The following is a 21,658-nucleotide window of genomic DNA, read 5'->3' as shown; positions in this document are numbered from 1 at the left end:
TACCTCTTGATGCTTTATTTGCGACCATGTTTACCTTAAGTATCAGTGCAACACACTAATTCAAGTTTTCCTCTCACACATATCAGGCCCTCCTTGTGCATTCAGTTACTTGCTGGTCTCCATTTATTCAAAAACTATATTTTGTAGTATTTCGCAATAATTCTGTAAAACTGCTAATTATTGAATGAGATGTACTTACATATGCAAGTAAAATAAAGGGACAGCTGGCTCAGCAGATAAGGCACACGTGCCCACTTACCTGAAACAAGAAAACAAGATTCAGATTAAGGTAGGCATTGCACAGAAGAAAAAAACAGAATATTTAACTCAGGAAAATTAAATTTTTAAGCACATTATCATTACAGTATTGAAGCGAACAATTCATGACACATATATCCAATTGGAGAAAAAATAAATTCCTATGAATTGAAACTCGTATGGTTGTGACTCTCAGATTTTCTTGGCGTGAATGATTAACGGCTTGCTTCCAGATATGCAGGTGAGATTTTCCTTCCATTTGTGCAAAAAAACTGAAATACTAACTCGGCCCTAATCCCGGAAGCACGTCATTAATCATATTGTTCTCCATATTATGAATGTTGGTACCTGTTGACAATGTTAGGTTACTGTTTTTGCTAGAAAAAAATCTATAAGCAACTAAATATATAGAATCTAACTCGCTCACACAGGTACTGATCATTGAGGGAGTATTCCTGGAAACATTTTCAGTTTCTGTTTCTCAGCTAACTGAAACTTTCAAACCTGGGAAACGCAATCGTTAACAAAAACAATTAAAAAAAGAAAGGAACAAGGCTGGTATCAACGGAGGACCCACACTCAACTTTTTAAGAGCACTGTAATCTTTTCTACGATCCTGTACTCAAAGTAAAGAAAATAGTTCCATAAAGAGCTGCAACAGATCTCAGCATCACTATCCTTAATTTACGCAAGAGTGCATCTCCTCGTGCGAATTAAACGGTCCGTCAAAGGTCCGCGTAAACTGCAAGAAACTGAAACGTTAGACTGGAACAATACAACACGCGAGGGTTTCTTGTTCAAGATCATAGGCAAGTGCTTCGATATTGGCAATACGACACTTGACAGCCATCATTTACAGTTGTAAAACCAAAATGACCTACGTTATAGAGCCAGAGTAGATACCACGGCACATCCAATGCTCCAAGACGGCGTCTGCACGTACATTCGCGGTTGGCTGACATGCTACTGCCGATGATGAACTCAAGCCCGTGGTCCGGTCCGCAAGAACCGCGTCTGCGGCGTACCCACTGCAAAACGGTATTTCCTGCCTTCTGTCCATGCAGTACTTATGTGGGCATCATGGTGTTCACTGAAATCACAGACAATAAAACTTCACGGTTATTTTCAACTCATCCTACGAATGAACTGGCAATAAGAGTCGTCGAAGCTAGTCGCACAATAAAGAACGTCACTCCCAGGCTGCTGTTATTAAATTCAGTAATCTAACGGCTACCAAGGCGGAGATCGCGGCGCCACGCCGTGAATCAGAATGCCACCAAAAAAAATCGTATCCGTCACAAGTCGCCGTACTGAGACATCCACAAAGGGCAGTATGCACTCTTTTTATTGTTGTAATTCCACCCATGCGCAGAAACTAATAGCCACATCCACATAACACTCATTACTGCAGCCACATTGGCAATGGAAAAAATGTTATTCCGAAACATGGTATACGCGTTTTTTATTTGTGGTGTAGATTCTTATTGTGGGCAGAAGGTAGTAGACGGTAGGTGTTTTTTTTTTTTTTTTTTTTTTTTTTCAAATGGCGCAAATGGCTCTGAGCACTATGGGGCTTAACATCTGAGGTCATCAGTCCCCTAGAACTTAGAACTACGTAAACCTAACTAACCTAAAGACGTCGGACACATCCATGCCCGAGGCAGGATTCGAACCTGCAGTCGCGCGGTTCCGGACTGAAGTGCCTAGAACCGCTCGGCCACGGTCATTTCTTACAGAACACGCCATTTAAACGGATAACTGTCTCCTTTCAGACGAACTGTGAATATTCCTACCGTTCTTCCATGCTATGTAATTAATCTTTACCCCGTCGTTTCCAACGCAAAAACGTGCAGATAACTGCCTTTTCTCATGTGCTCAGAAATAAGACAGTTTTATGTTTACTGATGCTTTAATGCAAGTGTAGCCTATCTCAGAACAAACCCAACACTGAGACTACAAAAACCGAATATTATCATCGCCTCATGGAATTTCAGGAACAAAAAATAATCGCTTGACTTTACGATGAAACTGTATGAAGTCGCGGCGATAACGGCCGACAACGATGCTAAAAAGATGAAATGTAGGAAGCCACGTCATTAGTTAGAAGGCAATGGGAACTCACGTCAAGCTTGCCGCCAGACAGGCGTAGTCGGAGACAACGCCTCTGGCTCCTCTTATTTCCCGGTAGGTCGCCTGTTCCTACTTTTATCGATTCGGCACTGCAGCAAGAGTCGGTCTGTGGGGTAGGAGGCACGGCAGTCGCTCTCTCCAGATTAGGCTTAGCGCGGTCCAACGGCGGGGCGTCATAAAAGTTGCAGGGCCGGCGAAGTGACTTCTCGCGCGCCATTAGCGCGCTATCGGCAGCAGCCGATGTATCAGTAATGATCTGTGGCGCCTCCGGCGTTCTTAGCTCTTCTGGTGAGAGTGGCGCAGTATTGCAGCGTAAATAACTGACACGCTGCTTTTAAGGGAGACGACCGCCTCCCAACCAAGTCAGTCGCAACTTCCCTACGCACGCGGACAGACGCATAACACAAATCGTATATATCTCTTCACTTATCGCAGAGGATTTCCCGCCAATGTTCAATTCACACAAATAACACGTTGTTTAAAAATGGAACAACTCATTTTAAAGCCATCACTGCGGCTATCTTCCAATTTCCTGTAGGGCAAAGACGCATAAAAATGTACAATTTCTGAACTGCGTGTGGGGTATTAACAAACAAGAATAGCACGACTCTTTACATCGAGGATTTTCCAGATATGACTGGTTGTCACAACAGTGCTTCCAGTTATGTTTTTTTATTACATATAACTACATAATTCGTAACTACAATTTCAATACCCAACAGTAGTTTATTCCATAAGCCAACCAATTACCACAAAAATGAGAGACGAGGCTATCTACAGCACTGAACTTACAGAATGTATGCAGGACCAGAAGTCGACAGTGGCCTGAGGCTCATGGCTTAAAGTAGATGATTCGTCAACATCTTCACATCGCGGTGAGCTTCGGCAGTTTATTTATTTATTTTTTTACTATCAGTCTTCTGACGTATGATGCAGCCACCACGAATTATTCCCCTGTGCCAAGCTCTTCATCTCAGCGTAGCATTTGTACCCGACAACCCCAACATGTTGACAAATTTTTCATTTTGTAAGCGTTCTGTGTATTCGATCCCCAGTTCCCCTCGCCAATGGTCACATATCAGTGGACAACGTTGAAATTCTGTCTCTCACTTTCAACAGCTCCGTCGAACGCAGTCCTTTGCGATTAGTTCACTTTGTCTTAAAAACTAACAAATAGCAGAATTGACGGGTAAGGTTGCCAAGCATGTCTTTTCGGCACAGATGAAAACGTAGCACATTCGTACTCAGGATATTTATTGCTGCTGTACTAACACACAGTACGGCGCTAGTGCTTGGGAGATGGTGAAGTGGCGCACCCAGCCGGCAGGGACAGTTTGCCCTTGAACCGCGTTACGCAGGCGGCAGCGGACGGATCTGTGGCGCACACAGTTAGCACTCCTAATACGGCAGCACGGACGGGCCGCGGAGGTTGCGATAAGGTGCCCCGGGCCAGGCCGCGCCACGCGCTGCTAATTGATTTCGTGCTATATCCGCCGGCGCGTCACGCAGCTCCTCCCGGCCGGCACCTCTCTTGATAAGAGCCGCCGCCAGAGAATGCGCCAGCTCGAGTCTGACAGTTCTACGTCTGTTTAGTTCACTTCTTCGGTCTTTGCACCCCATCTTCCAAGTCAACACACACACACACACACACACACACACAGCACATACCCAGCTTCACAAGAATAGGTTCGAATGATTTCTTCTAAGCCGGAACTCGCCCAGTACTGTATGGGGTGGCATATGCAGAACATTGGCATCTTCTCTCGAAGTGAACCAACAGATTTTTCTACCCTAATCTCCCGAATACGTCTCTAATGTCTAGATTAATATTCTGTTATGGTGGTGGTTACATTCAAAATCTAAACATATGTCTTTCTCAGCCTCTGTTAATCGTTATATAGTACTTCACGAAGTTTATATACAAAATGAAGCAGAAAAAACGGAATACAGACGTCTAAAAATGAGACTGACACAAAGTACAAAATGGCAAAGCAGCAATTGTTAGAGGTAAATACAAGGAAATAGGAGCATGCTTAACTCGGGGAAAGGTAGATGCCGCCTACAGAAAATTAAAGAAACCTACTATTGTATTTTAATTTCATGCATTGACTCGTTCCATGACCATGGATACTTCTCCTTAATTTGGTCCCACGGAACAATAAATAAATAAATAAATCAAGAGCTCGAGTGGTACTCCTATACTGTGGAAATAAGGAAAAGCTGCAACGTGGAATTAGAAGGGCTGTACGAGTGAACCAAACTTGAAAACAATACTATAGAAAGAGAATAAGAATTAAATGAGGATGACTTAGGGAATATGATACTGTTATGAATATTACGGAACTATCAGTTTAATAGTCATGGTTGCAAAATACTGAACCGAATTGTTTACAGAAGAACAGAAAAACCGGTAGATGTCGACCCCGCGGAAGATCAGTTTGGGTTCCACAGAAACACAGGAACACCCTACGACGTACCCTATAAATTCTGTTGAAGTACCTACGTATACAGTATTTGTAGATTAAGAAAAATCTTTTGGCAATGTTAACTGGACTACACTACACTCTTTGAAATTCTGAAGGAATAAGGGATAAATTACAGAGAACGAAAGAGTATTTACAACTTGTACAAAAACCATACTGTCGTTATAGGAGTCGAAGGATCTGAAACGGAAGATATGGCTATCCCCGATTGTGCGTTAAGAAACAACGGATGAGACCGAGACAAATTTGGAGAAGATACAGAAACTTTGAGGTTTGGGATTACATTTTAATTCTGTCAAGGACAGCATAATGGCTTGGAAAACAGCTAAATGGAAAGGGGAGTGTCTTGACCAGAGGCTATAAAGATCAATATAAAGAGCAAAAGTAAGATGCCGAATCAAGTCAGGAAATGCTGAGGGAATTACATTACGAAACGAGACACCTTAGTAGATGAGATTTACTATTTGGGCAGTAAAATAACATGATGGCCGAAGAAAAGCATTTCTGAAGAAGAGAAATTTGTTCACATAGAATATAGATTGAAGTCTTTGCTGAAGGTATTTGTCTGGAGTGTAGTCTTGTAGGGAAGTGAAAATCATACGATAATCAATTTAGACAAGACAACAGAAGCCTTTAAAATCTGGTATTATACAAGACTGCTTAAGACTAGATGGGTAGAAGAAGTACTGAATCGAAAAGTTGAAAAAAGAAATTAATGGGACAACTTGACTAAAAGAATGGGTCGGTTCACAGGACACACGCTGAGGCATGGAGGCATGAATGAATCGTCAGTTTGGTAATGGAGGGAACGTGGTGCACAAAAATTGAAGGGATGCCAAGGAATGACTGCAGCAGGCAGTTTCAAATGGATGTAGGTTGCAGTAATTATTCGCAGATGAAGAGGCTGGCAGACGATAGAGTAGCGTGGAGAGCTGCCTCAAACCAACCTTCGGAATTAAGATTACAACTACAACTTGTGCACAGAAGAACATCTTATGAACACTATAGCGGCTGCACTTCAGGACAGCTAAGCTTACGACGTGCGAAGGAGTAAATGCCTGAAGGAACATTAGGGTTTAATACTAAGTGGACGTCGAGATTATTAGAGGACGGAGCGTAAGCTGTAAAGTTATAGAAACTAGTATTTGCTTTAATCGTAGGAAACCACGGAAGGGTTACATCACAAGCGAGTTTATCGGTCCCATCGGATTAGGGAAAGATTGGGAAGGAAGTCGGCCGTGCCCTTTCACAGGAACCATCCCGGTATTTGTCTGTAGCGATTTAGGGAAATAACGGAAAACCTAAATCAGGATGGCCGGACGCGGATTTCATCCGTCGTCCTCCCAAATGTAAGTCCAGTCTGCTAACCACTACGCCACCTCGCTCGGTTGAGAGAGGGAGAGAGAGAGAGAGAGAGAGAGAGAGAGGGGGGGGGGGGAGGGGGGGTGTTGTCTCCACTCTCCTCAACACGAATCAGTACTGCTTACACTATCTACGAACAACTAGTGCCAGAATTCCAGCAGTATCAGAGCAAGTCTCGTAAGTGGGGGCTAGTGTCGCAAGTATCGTGAGACGGAACTAACGTCACCGTCCGCGCGGCTCCCCCCGTCGGAAGTTCAAGTCCTCCCGTTGGCGCACGTGTGTGTGTGTGTGTGTGTGTGTGTGTGTGTGTGTGTGTGTGTGTTGTCCTCAGCATAAGTTAGATGAAGTAGTGTGTATAATTAGGGACCGATGCCCTCAGCAGTTTGGTCCCATAACAACTTACCATAAATTTTCAAATTCCAAATAATCCCTACAAACAAGTTGTTTGTTTTCAAACGTTTATGGGGGCAGATGTGCTGAATACAGCACAAGAATATTTCTTTAATTACACTTTTGTCCTGCGTTATACCTTTCGTGCAAGAGGAAGCCTGCTGGACAAGCTAAAGGTTGGCGATGAATTGGTACAGAATACTGTGGTATACCTAAATGACCCGCCAGGGTACCCGAGAGCATTAACGCGCTGCTTCCTGCACTCGGGTAGTCGCGCCGGGCCCGAATCGAATCCGCCCGGCAGACTAACGAGGACGACCAGTGTGCCGGCCAGCCTGGATGTGGTTTTTAGGTGGTTTTCTACATCCCACTAGGTGAATACCAGGCTGGTCCCCAGTTACACGACTCTCATACATTTGAAACACGTTCGCACTATTCCATTGCTTACACAAGATGCAGACAGCTGGGGTACACTGATTCCGTCATGGGTGGTACGGGGTGGCGACAGCAAGGACATCTGGCCACCCCTTAAAATTAGCATGCCACGTCCGTTTAACCGTAACAGCAGACCCCGCCAGTCGGGATTAATGGAAGTAGGCCTTATAAATGGTTAAAATATTTTCAGCTTCCAAAAGACAGGTCAGTTTAACAACGATCATATTATTTTCAATGTACTGCAGTAGCAATGCGCCTCAGCGATAACATTTTGTAACCTGAAAGTACACGGCACATTTCCGGTTTTCCGTCGATTTTCAACTATCTCGACTGCAGAAATAAGAATGTGAGTCACACTACTTCAGTTGGTCGTTGCACAGCAAGGAAATACAAGGTGCTGCAATAGCTTTCAGGTGCATCATGGGAATATAGAGATTATGCCACAAGTTGGCAGTGCTGGCACCTAGCCACTACCAAGTTTAGCGCAGAGCGAGGTCACAGCGGGCAGACTAAACATGACCCGGCGCTCGGGCTGGGGCGAGTTCCGTTAGCCGGAGCGCGCAGTGAGTGGCAGGAACGCCGCTCATTGTCACCGGCGGGTCCGGAATGTGGAATGCGCCGCTCCGCGGTCGGCGTGGTCCCGGTCCTGCCCTACCTGCTGCCGTAGCGTACCCACCACCGGAAAACCTGCGGCCGAGTTGTTACTAAAACGCAAAACGCACGTGCAACAAACGAGCGATCACACTCCGTAGCTGACAGAGTCTTCGGTACCTTCGTTCTGTCATGAGAATGACGGTTATGGCACGCGTAACACTCACAAAACTACAGTAAACACGCCACAGTCGCCTTCATATTTGTTTAACCAGAATGAAAAATGCTCCTGTCATAGCACAAAAAGGTGAAGATGTCCTGTGCAGAGTCTGGGGTGTAAAAGAAGAAAACTAGTTTTTCGACTTTGTGGCAGCTTCAAAGATATTTAAATTAAAACATCTTGACTTAGTCCCGCTTATTTTCTTGTTAACATTATTACCCACATCATGTAATATAATGCATCGTTCAAGTAATGAAAAATAATACGTAATGTCTCTCTACTTGTTAGTGTTAGCACCCACGTCATTTAATGTAAAGCATCGAGTAAAGTAAGATGATACATGCCACCATCTCATCCAGCACGGAGTTTGTCACGTCGTACAATATGACGACACGTGTCGTTAAAGTTTAGGGTGCACGCGTCCCAAAAAATGGTTCAAATGGCTCTGAGCACTATGGGACTCAACTGCTGTGGTCATAAGTCCCCTAGAACTTAGAGCTACTTAAACCTAACTAACCTAAGGACATCACACACATCCATGCCCGAGGCAGGATTCGAACCTGCGACCGTAGCGATCGTGCGGTTCCAGACTGTAGCGCCTTTAACCGCTCGGCCACTCCGGCCGGCACGCGTCCCAATTCTGGGATATTTCCGATTATAGATGCACCCCCACTCTCGGATACTTCCTATTGTAGATGCATCCCACTGTCTAGAAGAAGATAAATTTGTGTTAATTTCTTCTTGCACCTCTTACCAGACATGTAACTTGGGGTAGGTCTAGGGGAGGAATGGTTCCCTCAGAGAAAATAGTCTACATACAACTTCTTCTATATTTTTAGAAATGAAACCATGATTTATTTAAACAGTGGTAAGATTTTAAGAATTGCGTCAGAGCCTGGAATCAGGAAGACGTTTGTGTGTGCCGCACGTTGCACATTGAGTCCCCAAAACCGCTTAAACACATAACGAGTAATGCTATTCCTGTGTACGCATAAGATGTTTAAGTCTAATAGCTGACGCTACAGACAAAGTGTATGTTAATATTTAAAATTTAACAAAAGAATGCATAAATCTGACTACAAGTTCAAGGTAAGGCCTTTTTTCCCTTACCGTACAATCATCTACACAACGTGCTAACGTATAACTCAACAGTGTGCCACAATATTCCAGCTGAAAATGATATTACGGAAGTGTATGGCATTTCTGGAACAATTCAAGGATACTAGCATACGTGACATGGTATGTACAGCAATTTGGATACGTTATGATGTTTGACAGCTCCGTAAATCGTGTGCGGTTCTGTAACAAACTAGAAACTGTCTCAATCATTCGAAAACTGCCACACCCATCAAGGGGTGAGTATCTGTGACTACACATCACGTAGAAGCAAACAGATGAGTGCAGTTACGTCCGTTACGCTTTCAGAGGCATTTCGTGTCCTGGCTCCAATCACTTCAGCACCTCTCCAGCCTCCCCAAATACTCTCAGATTTGACAGTCACCAGTACTGATAAGCGTACGTGAAACAGACTACATCGACACCAGATTTCTCCTGTCGAATCCAGGCGGAGTACCAAATATTCCCAGTAAGAACACGCCACTTCGGTAGTCGGATAAGTATTTTACTGCAAGTGCTTTATGGTTTTTTTGAACGCCCATCAAATCGCAGGTTATAACCTAAAAAAAAAGACTGTTGTCATACATACAGGTTAATAAAGTCTAAATCAATGTTTCCCAACATTTCAGAGACTATTAAATGGTTCAAATGGCTATGAGCACTATGGGACTTAACATCTATGGTCATCAGTCCCCTAGAACTTAGAACTACTTAAACCTAACTAACCTAAGGAGATCACACAACATCCAGTCATCACGAGGCAGAGAAAACCCCTGACCCCGCCGGGAATCGAACCCGGGAACCCGAGCGCGGGTAGCGAGAACGCTACCGCACTACCACGAGCTGCGGACAGAGACTATATTACCCCTGAGTGCAATCAGATATTTGCTAGTATCCACCCCCGCCCTCCCGCCATCAATGACATTACCACCTAACAAAACTTTAGAATGAAAAAGAACTTTCTTTGTACGCTTTTATTTTTTAAATGACATTTATTAGTTTTCCTAGGTGTCTTATTGCACCACAAAACAATGAGTCAATGAGACAAGTGGTACCGCTTAATTCTAACAACATTTTACTTACATTTATAGAAAGATGAAGTAATTCACAGTCTATTGCGATTGTTACCTACAACTCCTCCTCAGAAAAGAAGGCTAGCTACCCACATCGACGGTAGATACTTATTACAAAACGTGCTACCTCTGCACCAGCCCTCTCCCTAGTGACACCTGCTTCACTCACACCCAGCAACACCATTTTAAAATCAACCAAGTCAAAGGGTGTGCACTATACCTACTGCTTATGTACCACTAGATTCCTGAACTCTTGCCCCAGAAATAGTAGAAAGCGAAAGTTTGGACTGCCACTGCTTTGCGTCTGACCACTGAAGCACAGCAATGTGGTAATCATTACGTGATTATTGCTGTGTTTTGATCTCAATTAGTAAAACTCCGCCCGAACAGGCCACGAACGTCCAACGGTACCAACAGGCCGCCGCGTCATCCGCGGCCCACAGACGTCACTGGATGCGGATACGGAGGGGCAAGTGATCAACACACCGCTCTCCCGACGGTATGTCAGTTTACGAGACCGGAGCCACTACTTGTCAATCACCAGCGTTACCACTGCCGCAAGGCCGTTGGCTGAGGCCTCAATTAGATAGTTTATTGTAGCGAAATGAATAACTAAGCTGTTTCTGGTCCACTGTGGGAACTATATACAACACGGAGAAGGCGTTTTCGTCAGATATTTAAGCATATACTTATCAATTTCACTGTCCTGTGACAGTGCAGTAGGAATATGTGAGGAACAAGGAAATTGTTGTTCATACGTCTGTTTCACAAGCTGTAAACTGCACCACATTGTCTAACGCGTTAATACTAATATTTGAAACAATAAATGTAATTACCGCTTAGAAAATTTCATTTTACCCCTCTCGGGGGTAATTACCCCCAGGTTGGGAACTACTGGTCTAAATAGTCACTTAAACTACAGGAGTTAAAACAGCATGCATCAAATACTTCTGGTCGACGAAAATGATCGTTGTCATAGATACTAAAGTTAAGCTGATGAAAGTTGCTAACTAATTCAACACGTTGACTAAATGATTTATACAGCAGATGATTCCAACTACATCATTCCAGTATTTTCGTTATTTGCAACATGCTGAAATTGCTTATGTCCCTTTGCTTACGTCACGGCTCGTGGACTAGACGGGTTCCAGACAACAAATCCAAAAGTACAGAAATAATCTGCAGCCCGTCCTACGTTTTTTTCTGTTATATATGTTTACCTTTTTTTATTTTTCAGGTTCCTTGCAACAGAGTATGACATCAGTTACGTAACAACTAAGGTACGCATAGCAATCAACAAACTGGCAAAGGAAATCCAGTCGAATACGATGCAATTGAGAAATAATTCAAATCTCTGTAAATGCTGTGTCATCTGTGTTGAAAATATGCAAGTTTCCTTCGTTGTCCGTACAGACGACACTCTCGTAAAATATAGCAGCTTCACTCTCCACGAAAAGTGTTACGACGTGCTATTAAAATGTGTTATAGTTTACATCTGTCCTCGTTAATTTTTACTTCTGAACCTGCAGAACAGATTACCAATTCCAAGAATAGGGCGAACCCATTAAATAAAAGTTTCGTGGCACGTTTTGCCGACTAATGCTGCGACAGCGGCTACTAAAGCATAAATGTTTCTAGCGAGGGGCTAAAGAAAAAGAAGTCACGACAAACGTATGGGGCACACAGTTGCACCTTAAACTTTCTCGGTTGCCCGTAAAACCACTAGGTCAAGCGTGTGCGACCTTCCTAGAACTGAGGGGCGGTGCGTGACATGGTTGGAAACTACAACCTTCGCGTGTGGGCATGAAGGATGGTGGAGAGAGGGGAGGGAGGGGAAGTACCGCTTAATGCGGTTACATTAGACGCTATAAATAGTTCTTTTTCCAACAAAGATGTAATGTTTCAATAAGAAAGACAATATTTTTCATATTTTTGCCCCTCTCACCTTGCGCCTTGAAACGGTTAGTAGTTTTGACCTCCTTATTGGTACATAAATTTTTGAAGCGGAATCATTAATATTATGTAACCGTGATATTCCATCTTCTGGAGCTGTTCGCGTCACTGTTAATTCGTACGACCAATTTTCGTAAAAGTGTTAAGAGTGTTAACGCCAGTGTGTTTGCTCGTTATAGGAGTGAAAAAGATCCTAACTTTTGCACACAATTGTAAAAATTATGACGAAACAATAGCAGAAAACTTCGCACTTGTATACAGGAAGATAAAGTGTGCTCGATGTAAATCTAGGTAGGTTTCGCCAGAAAGGCACAGTGCCTCAGTGATTTGGGGTGGACTTGCCTTCCTCATCGGAGTGGTGCACCACCATGACACACTCATAACAAGGGACGACCTTCCTCCTCACATCCGTCAAAAAAAAAAAAAAAAAAAAAAAAGAAAATGGTTCAAATGGCTCTGAGCACTATGGGACTTAACGTCTATGGTCATCAGTCCCATAGAACTACTTAAACCTAACTAACCTAAGGACATCACACAACACCCAGTCATCACGAGGCAGAGAAAATCCCTGACCCCGACGGGAATCGAACCCGGGATATATCCGTCCACGCCAACACTTTCCGATCTAACGCTGCATCCAACTTGCAGTCCTCTGTGAAAATTTCAAAAAATTGATTTTTCTTTGGTTTAAGATTTTTTTCTGGGGTGTCTACTTAACTGTAGTGTTCATCCCAAGTTCGTCAGAAACTCCGTTATCGAGTTACGAGGCGATTTGAGAAAAGGTGTCTCCGAAAACCATTCACAGCGGGAAAAAATTGTCAACAATTAATTTCAACGACGGCCTAAGAGGCATTATGGAAATTATGGACGTGCTAGAACTAGGGATCGCACCAGCCTGTTGCAAATTTTGCACAGAAGCGGACGAAACGCGCACCAGGCGAGCAGAGCAGCGGATCACAGAAGCTGCCGAAGAGGCCCGCAGGACCACCGTGGCTGCGAGGAAGACACTTTTGGATATACAAGGATTGCTGTTTCGTCTAGGATCGCAGACTAGCTGTATGTGTAACTACAAAAAATGTTAGCCAAAACTTTAAAATCGTTTTTCTCGAAATCGTACATTTCAAATTGGCAGGAAGCATTACTAGAGAATGGTACATTCGTTTTTTGATCGGGATTTGATGCTGCCATTATAAATTGAATTTTCCATCGGCGTACGTAGCCGTTGTGCCACATCTCAAAACGTCAATTATTAATGCATGCCTCTGTCTCAATGTTTTGGGCGAAAAACATGATATCTGGACAAATCATCCTTTGTTAGAACTTGATCTTTTCTAAGCATCTCATGTATGTTCGTAGAAAGTATATTGAAAACGACTTATAGAAAAGTAGCCTATCGCAGGTCTGATAAGAAGGATTCGAGAGTTCTCGCTGATGACCAATGTGCCGTCTGCAAGGGGCTTTCTGCCTGATGCAGCGGTTTCAGGGTGCGTCCGATGCGGATACAAAAATTATTTCTTAAAGACACAAATGGAAGGAATAAAACTCTGTCATCAGATTTCCCATTACTTTTATTTTACTTCTACATCTACATGGATACTCTGTAAATCATATTTAAATGCATGGCAGAGGGGTCATCGAACCACCTTCACAATTCTCTATTTACTCCAATCCCGTATAGCGCGCGGAAAGAGAGAACACCTATATCTTTCCGTAAGAGCTCAGATTTCCCTTATTTTATCGTGGCGATCATTCCTCCCTATATAGGTCGGTGTCAACAAAATATTTTCGCATCCGGAGGAGAAAGTTGGTGATTGGAACTTCGTGAGAAGATTGCGTCGCAACGAAACACTCCTTTGTTTTAATGATGTCCAGACCAAATCCTGTATCATTTCAGTGACGGTCTCTCCCCTATTTCGCGATAATACAAAACGTGCTGACGTTCTCTGAACTTTTTCGATGTACTCCGTCTATCCTATCTGGTAAGGATCCCACACCGCGCAGCAATATTCTAAAATAGGACGGACAAGCGTAATGCAGGCAGTCTCCTTAGTAGATCTGTCACATTTTCTAAGTGTCCCGCCAATAAAACGCAGTCTTTGGTTAGCCTTCCCCACAACATTTTCTGTGTGTTCTTTTCAATTTAAGTTGTTCGTAATTGTAATTCATAGGTATCTAGTTGAATTTACGGCCTTTAGATTTGACTGATTTATCGTGTAACCGAAGTTTAACTAATTCCTTTTAGCACTCATGTGGATGACCTCACACTTTCCATTATTTAACGTCAACTGCCAATTTTCGAAACATTCAGATATCTTTTCCAAATCGTTTTGCAATTTGTTTTGATCTTCTGATGACTTTATTAGTCGATAAACGTCATCTGAAAAAAACCGAAGACGGCTGCTCAGATGGTCTCCCAAATCGTTTATATAGACAAGGAACAGCACAGGGCCTATAACACTACCTTGGGGAACGCCAGAAATCACTTCTGTTTTACTCGATGACTTTCCGTCAATTACTACGAACTGTGGCCTCTCAGACAGGAAGTCACAAATCCAGTCACATAACTGAGACGATATTCCATAAGCACGCAATTTCACTATATGCCGCTTGTGTGGTACAGTGTCAAATCCTTCCGGAAATTCAGAAATACAGAATCGATCTGAAATCCGTTGTCAATAACACTCAACAATTCATGTGAATAAAGAGCTAGCTGTGTTTCACAGGAACGTTGTTCTCTAAACCCATGTTTACTGTGTGTCAATAGACAGTTTTCTTCGAGGTAATTCATAATGTTTGAACACAATGTATGTTCCAAAATCCTGCTGCATATCGACGTTAACGATATGGGCCTGTAATTTAGTGGATTACTCCTATTACCTTCCTTGAATATTGGTGTGACCTGTGCAACTTTCCAGTCTTTGGGTACGGATCTTTCGTCGAGCGAACGGCTGTATATGACTGTTAAGTATGGAGCTAATGCATCAGGATACTCTGAAAGGAACCTAATTGGTATACAGTCTGGACCAGAAGACTTGCTTTTATGAAGTGATTTAAGTTGCTTCACAACTCCGAGGATATTTACTTCTACGTTACTCTTGTTGACAGCTGTTCGTGATTGAATTCTGGAATATTTACTTCGTCTTCTTTTTTGAAGGCATATCGGAAGGCTGTGTGTAGCAACTCTGCTTTGGCAGCGCTGCCATCGATTGTATCTCGCAGAGAAGGTACTGACTGTTTATTGCCGCTAACATACTTCACATACGATCAGAATCTCTTTGGATTTTCTGCCAGGTTTCGAGACAAAGTTTCGATGTAGAAACTCGCATTGAAGGCCGCGCTAAATTCGAGCTTCTGTAAAAGATCGTCAATCTTGAGGATTTTGCGTCTGGTTAAACTCGGCATGTGTGTTTCGTTTAGTTTTACTTGAAAATATCGCGAAATTCACCTATTTTTCATGCGTTCTTCTGTAATATACAAAAATCTACCAACAGACATATAAATAACAGCTGGGTTAATACCGCCTCTCCTCCATCGTAACATCTGAAAAGTTTTCATTGAGGCATAAACACGTTGCCAGACAAACAGTTAAGAACTTGTTTACTCTGTTCGCCTCCGTAACTGCGGAATCAGCGCGACACTTTGCTAACGGAAGGGGCTGGATTTAGATTCCCGCCCTGTTAGGCAATTTTCTCCGCTTGTCCTCACCTTCATATCGTCATTAAGTAACACGAAAATCGCCTGCATGGCGTAACATGCGTATGTAACTTCGTACCTTGTATGGCTTGACTCTAATGTCTCTTCTGAATTTTCATAACAGTGTCGTATCGTTTTTTCCACTGCTCGGATGGAAATACGGGCACATCCCGTAAGACAATCTTATTACAAAACAATAAAAAAACCTTATTTCCTCTAAAGAAATGGGAAGTAAACGAACTCATATAGAATACTCAATCCTGCATTTCAGTTCAATCGCTTAGCTACTTGCTGTTCCAATCCCGTAGAGCACGGTTAGTCAGCCTTTTTTTTACCTACAGCCTATTTTTTTTTAATCTGTTAGTTGTAAGATTTTCTAGTCGCCCGTCGGTTCCACGTTAATGCGGTAGGGACCAGGTTGCAGAGAAACGGTACAATGCTGTGTCGCAGCCACCCCGTGACAGCAGCAAGTGCGCGGAATGGCAAAAAGGCGGCAGGCGAGGCTTTGGCGGCAGCTCGGCGCGTGTGGTCTCCGCCAGATGCCGGCAGCGTCTGCTGCGGCCCGCGCCAGCGCGCGACCGCCGCAAAAAACGGCCCAGCAGCACAGCGGCACAGCGGCCGTGGGAAGCGGCCACGCCTCGGGGACGCGGTCCGAGGCCGCGGGGGCGCAGGTGCCCCGTCCGCGGGGACCGCCGGCAGCCGCAGCCACAGGGAGACGTCAACTGTCCCACCGAGTTTCAATACGGAAACGATCTCCAACTTTTCCTCACTCACTATGGACGCAGTCGCGATATTAGACAGCACGAGTCTACGCGCCTCAGTTCCTTCCTTCCTCCCGCTTCGCCATTTTGCCGTGACCGCTACCGGCACGTCAGCCAACACGACTCGCTAGCTTGCGGTTGATTTTCCATTTGTTCAGTAAAATCTTTCTACATTGTGCTTCGGCAAGAGCTACACTGAAATAGGAACGCCTTGCACATAGCCTAGAAATGCTTGATGAAACGTCATACTGGAATTGTGCTCATTCTACTGCAGTTGCCTAAATATTTTGTCACAGAAATTCAGTACGTAGGACGATTTGTAGAAAAATGAAGAATATCTAAGAATTTCAAAAGCAATATTCTGAAGTCCTCCGATCATGGAACAAAAGTTTCCTGGCTAGCGCTTAGTGAATATGCACGCTCTGTCGTTCTTAGAGTATCTCACATACAGACCATACTCTTTAAGTGGCACGATACAAATTTCAATATTTTCTTAACAACTTTCTCCATGAAGTTTTTTATTAGGTGGTCGAGTTTCACTCTGCCACTCCAAGTGCCATCTAGTGGCATTTAACAAACTGGGCAGGTCAGTCTGTCCAATATAATCTGCTCCCTGTCGAGAAATGATGTAACTTTGTGTGACCGGAACCGGACTTTCCAGGTTCTTCGTGCACGCAGGTACTGCCGAGTGGCCGCTGAGAGCGAATGCGCCAGGCAGCGTGGGGACTCTGCAGCGAGCAGACTTCCTGTCTCGATCAGCCAAGGGCCGCAGCTCGCGGGCACCTTGTGTACTTTCTGAAGTATTGCATAATACCACCTTGCAAGGTATCACGGAATTTATGGTGTTTTAATGTGCAAGATGTGTACCGTTTAATCCCTGTGGAGTTGAAATAAGGGAAGGGTAGTGATTCCTCTCGCGCTATACACTCCAAACGTAAACGTACCAACACAGGACCAGAGACCTGCAACTGAACTGCGTACAGAGCTCCATAACAAAATGAATTCGTCGCAGACAACTTTTTTTGTTAAATAGGCAAAATAATTTCACTGCTCTTACAGTATTTCATTTAATATCTTGAAAGACTTTTGCGTTTCTGCGATGAACTAGGCATAGCGTGCATCTTTGAACATTCAGAACGCTAGTTAGGTGTCACTCATTTCCCAGGCGTTGAGGAATTTTTTAAATTACTTATTTATTTTTTAAGTTTTTCGTAACGAATAGATAGAAGTTTCCTTTTGAAATTACAATCCATCATTCTCGACAAAATAAAAATACCGACGTTTGGTGTTTCCTAGGAATTTTTATTAATAATTCAAATTATGACAAACACACAGGTTCACAAAAACAGAACACCTTGAACGACTAGAGATAGGACGTCCATATTCGCTGGCCACGCACGTTAGTGTGTTCTGCAGAAATGATCAGCATTTCAGTCACTTCGAACCACCCATGCTACATTCACACGGTTCCAAAGTACATCTGCGGTGGTTGCCATTGGGTCGTAAGTCTACACCCGTCGTTTCACTATATCCCACACATTTTCAGTTGGCGACAACTCTGGTGATCTGGGGGGCCACGGCGAAACGCTGATATCCTGTGACACCAAAAAGGCACCTGCTCGTGCAGCAACATGTGGTCGTGCATTGCCTTCCTGAAAAATGGTGTCTGGGGAGTTGTGCCTAAAGTGTATGGCTACGGGTCGCAGGATGTCGTTCTCGTACGTTACACTGGTCACAGTGCCCTGGACGCGCACCAAGTTGATTTGTGGTTGTACCCAATACCATCCTCCACCATAAGGCCTTGAATTCGCGCTCTATTTCTTGTGCGAATGTAGTCACTCTGATACCGCCCCCCCCCCCCCCCCCACCCCTCTGCAGCGAACCAAAATGCGGCCATCATTTTCAAATTAACAGGACCTGGATTCATCCTAAACCACTATTTGATGCCATTCCTGTCCCCAGTGACATCGTTCCGTACACCACTGCCGTCTAGCATATTTCCGCACATTCGTCAAAGGTAGGCGGAGAAGTGGACGACGCCCACATAACCCATACCGTAACAAACGGTGACGGCCTGTCTCCCCTGATAGTGTGCAATGTGTTACACTGTTCCACCGATGCACCAGAGCCCAGGAAGACGCAGATCTGCCCTGTAATGCCATTCGGATGAGGTGTCGATCTTCTCGGGAGTTGGTCTCGGTGGTGCGACCTGACCCACCTCGTCGTCTTCTACAGCCTTCCGTGAACCATTCTGCATACAACCGTTGCACTGCCGAAAAAACGTCGTCCCACATGAGCAACGATTTACCAGATGGATGCATCACATCCTATCAGGCCAATAATGCGCCCTCTTTCAAACTGACAGATTTGACGGTGCGATTAGCGCATACGTCAGCGAGGCATGCTGTGCGTCAGCCCAGATCGTACTGATCATTACATTCGGTTTATAGCGACAGCAAGAGCCGCAGGCACATTTCACCCGTAGGTGGTGTTGCCCCGCGAAATGATGTTGACCTTGAACCTGCGGGCCGACATGGTTCAAATGCTAATCATTTCTGCAGAACATGTCCTGTGAATATGAACGTCCTGGCTCTAGTCGTTTAAGGTGTTCTGTTTTCCCTGACACGAGTATATTTGCAACACTGTAAGGATGCCAGGAACCCTTCATGTACCTAATCACGTGCTACGGTAAAATGTAGAATCTCTTCAGACATATGCTGCTAAGTCTTACGTAGTGTAGACTGCAGCTTTTCGGAAAACGGTCGTGAAAGGTTTTGTCATCAGAGTATGCGTGCACGATAGTGAATTAAAAGCGACAAAGACGGCGTCCGATACTGGGTGCAGGAAGCGCGTCGCGCCGCGTAGCGCGTCGCGGCTAAGAATTCCCGGCTGGTCCAGGTCCAGGATGCACCCCCAAGGCCGCCTTCGAAATATTGTTTCCTGCTGGCGCCGGCAGCGTGAATACCAAGCGCTCGCCGCCTGGCACCGCCACCTGCCGCCGCCACAGCGTCTTTCACAAACTTCTGCCCCATGACGACTACCATCTCAATATTGCCACCGTGTCGTGTCTACGTGAGCCTCCAGTGTCAATTATGCAATCTCCTATTGGATACGGATCACGGGTAAGAGGAAAATGTGGTTCAATTCTGGACCAGAAGTACACTGTGCACTGACAATGGGGATTCTACGTATAGCCATTTTAATGGAAAGGTTCACTCTTACAGACTGGCATGTACCGACTCGATTTTATTTCGCTAACTCGTGCCAACCACATAGATTTGTACCTTTACAAAAAGTCTTCCTAACAACTAGATACACACTTGCTGCGTTAAGCAGTTAACTATAAGGTTAACTTTATGTTCTGGTATCTTGCAATAGATGTAAGAGCATTAATGTTAAGAATTATGAAGAAGTTCGTGGCAGTGAATGTTGGTTCCAATCGTAGCATCACTGTGCGAACTGTGCTTGACGTCGACACAGACACGAACAACGCAACGCTGTTCCAGCATTTAAGGAATGACGCAATATGCTAAGTGCTAACTATTATAATATTGAGCTTATGGCAAACGTAATACATAACGCGTTTAATAGCATAACGGAGGATCTTTGCCTTACTGTATGCTAATACTCGTACATCGAAAACTCTGACGGCCCGGACGTCATCATAACAAAATATAAAATTTGCAGAGTTCGATGGCCGCGGTGGCCGAGCGGTTCTAGGCGCTTCAGTCCGGAAGCGCGCGACTGCTACGGTCGCAGGTTCGAATCCTGCCTCGGGCATGATTGTGTGTGATTTCCTTAGGTTAGTTAGGTTTACGTAGTTCTAAGTTCTAGGAGACTGATGACCTCAGATGTTAAGTCCCATAGTGCACAGAGCCATTTGAACCATTTGCAGAGTTCTTGCCATCCATTATTGTTACACAAAACAGGTAGTAGTCACTAGACTGATTTTACCTTCTTACTTCCTAGCTTTATATTTTCTCGCCGATCGCCTTAGAAGCAAGACAGCCACGGGCGGGGGAGTTGAGAATTTCGTGACTGATAATGAACAGCATATAGCCTGACTTAATGTGATACATTTTATACAGTCTTTATGCCCGTTTACGTACTTCAGATTGCGAGAATCAGTCACGCTTTTCAAAATTTCTGTCGAAATTAATTGTTGTTATTATTTTTATACGTGTGACTATGTCTGATACTTTTAATTAGTTTCTGTTTTCGAATTGTTAGTGACTTACGATGTTCATTTAAAACATGTAATGACTTACGTAATTACCTTCATAACTTTTTTTCATGAGTAAGCTGTACCGTTTGACAATGCCACTTGGATAGAATCTGGATGTATCATCGTCCGGGTCTGCCGAGTGCTGTTGCCAAGCGGGGTGCACTCAGCCCTTGGGAGGCCAATTGAGGAGCTACTTGACTGAGAAGAAGCGGCACTGGTCACGAAAGCTGACAACGGCCAGGAGAGTGGCGTGCTGATCAAATGCCCCTCAGTATCCGCATACGGTGAGGCCTAAGATCTGAGGGTGAGACGGCGGTCGGTCGATACCGTTGGTCCTAACGAGGCTTGTTCGGACGGTGTTTTTATGTTTTTAAGAAACAGATTCCAGTATGTGTGACTGACGAAACGTAGGGCTGAATTGCAGCCAGACACGTAGGGCTGAATTCCAGCCAAAGCTGCGGTTAATAGAAATTACTTGATAATAGCCCGTGTTTTCCCAATAATGCCGAAACTATAATCGTTTAACTTAAAAAGACAAGCAGTAGCATAGAGAGATTAACGCAGGGTAACTTGTGCTCCATTTGTGAGCTTCGAAAGAAGATACGGTTAGCTTGAGTCTTTCACAAAAATATCTTATTTGAATTACTTCGGATACTCATACGGCAACACAACTGTATCCTGTCGTGATACTAATCGCGCTTGAAACGAAGATAATTTAATCTGGTCGGCCATGTGTGACACTGACAATCACTTCATTAATGGGTGGCATCACATAAAGTAAAAGAGCTGCTATCTGACAACTGCATCGGAGATTCCTGCCGCCGTCGCCCAGTAAACAAGCACGAGGTATTTCCAACACGTACGGCGAGTGATAAAGATAAAATAGTGTCCGCTGCACGGTGTGTTTTACTCTCGGCGTGCGCCGTCCTTGTAGCAATATTTAAGCGCCGGATTCTTCACAGATGCAA

The 21,658-nt window shown here is 44.2% G+C and overlaps 1 protein-coding gene across 1 annotated transcript in view; it reads right to left on the bottom strand.

The window, feature by feature from the left end:
* Nucleotides 1-229: 229 nt before the first annotated feature.
* Nucleotides 230-21,658, bottom strand: part of LOC126161000 (protein pangolin, isoforms A/H/I/S-like) — a 540,346-nt gene continuing 518,917 nt past the window's right edge. The window contains exon 4 of the mRNA XM_049916951.1: nt 230-259. Within this exon, the coding sequence (XP_049772908.1) occupies nt 230-259 (30 nt within the window). The remainder of the gene's footprint in view (nt 260-21,658) is intronic.

Source organism: Schistocerca cancellata, chromosome 2 (genome assembly GCF_023864275.1).
Source record: "Schistocerca cancellata isolate TAMUIC-IGC-003103 chromosome 2, iqSchCanc2.1, whole genome shotgun sequence".
Taxonomy (NCBI): domain Eukaryota; kingdom Metazoa; phylum Arthropoda; class Insecta; order Orthoptera; family Acrididae; genus Schistocerca; species Schistocerca cancellata.
Note: the sequence above shows the minus strand (reverse complement) of the source record. Positions and strands in the feature narration are given on the sequence as shown.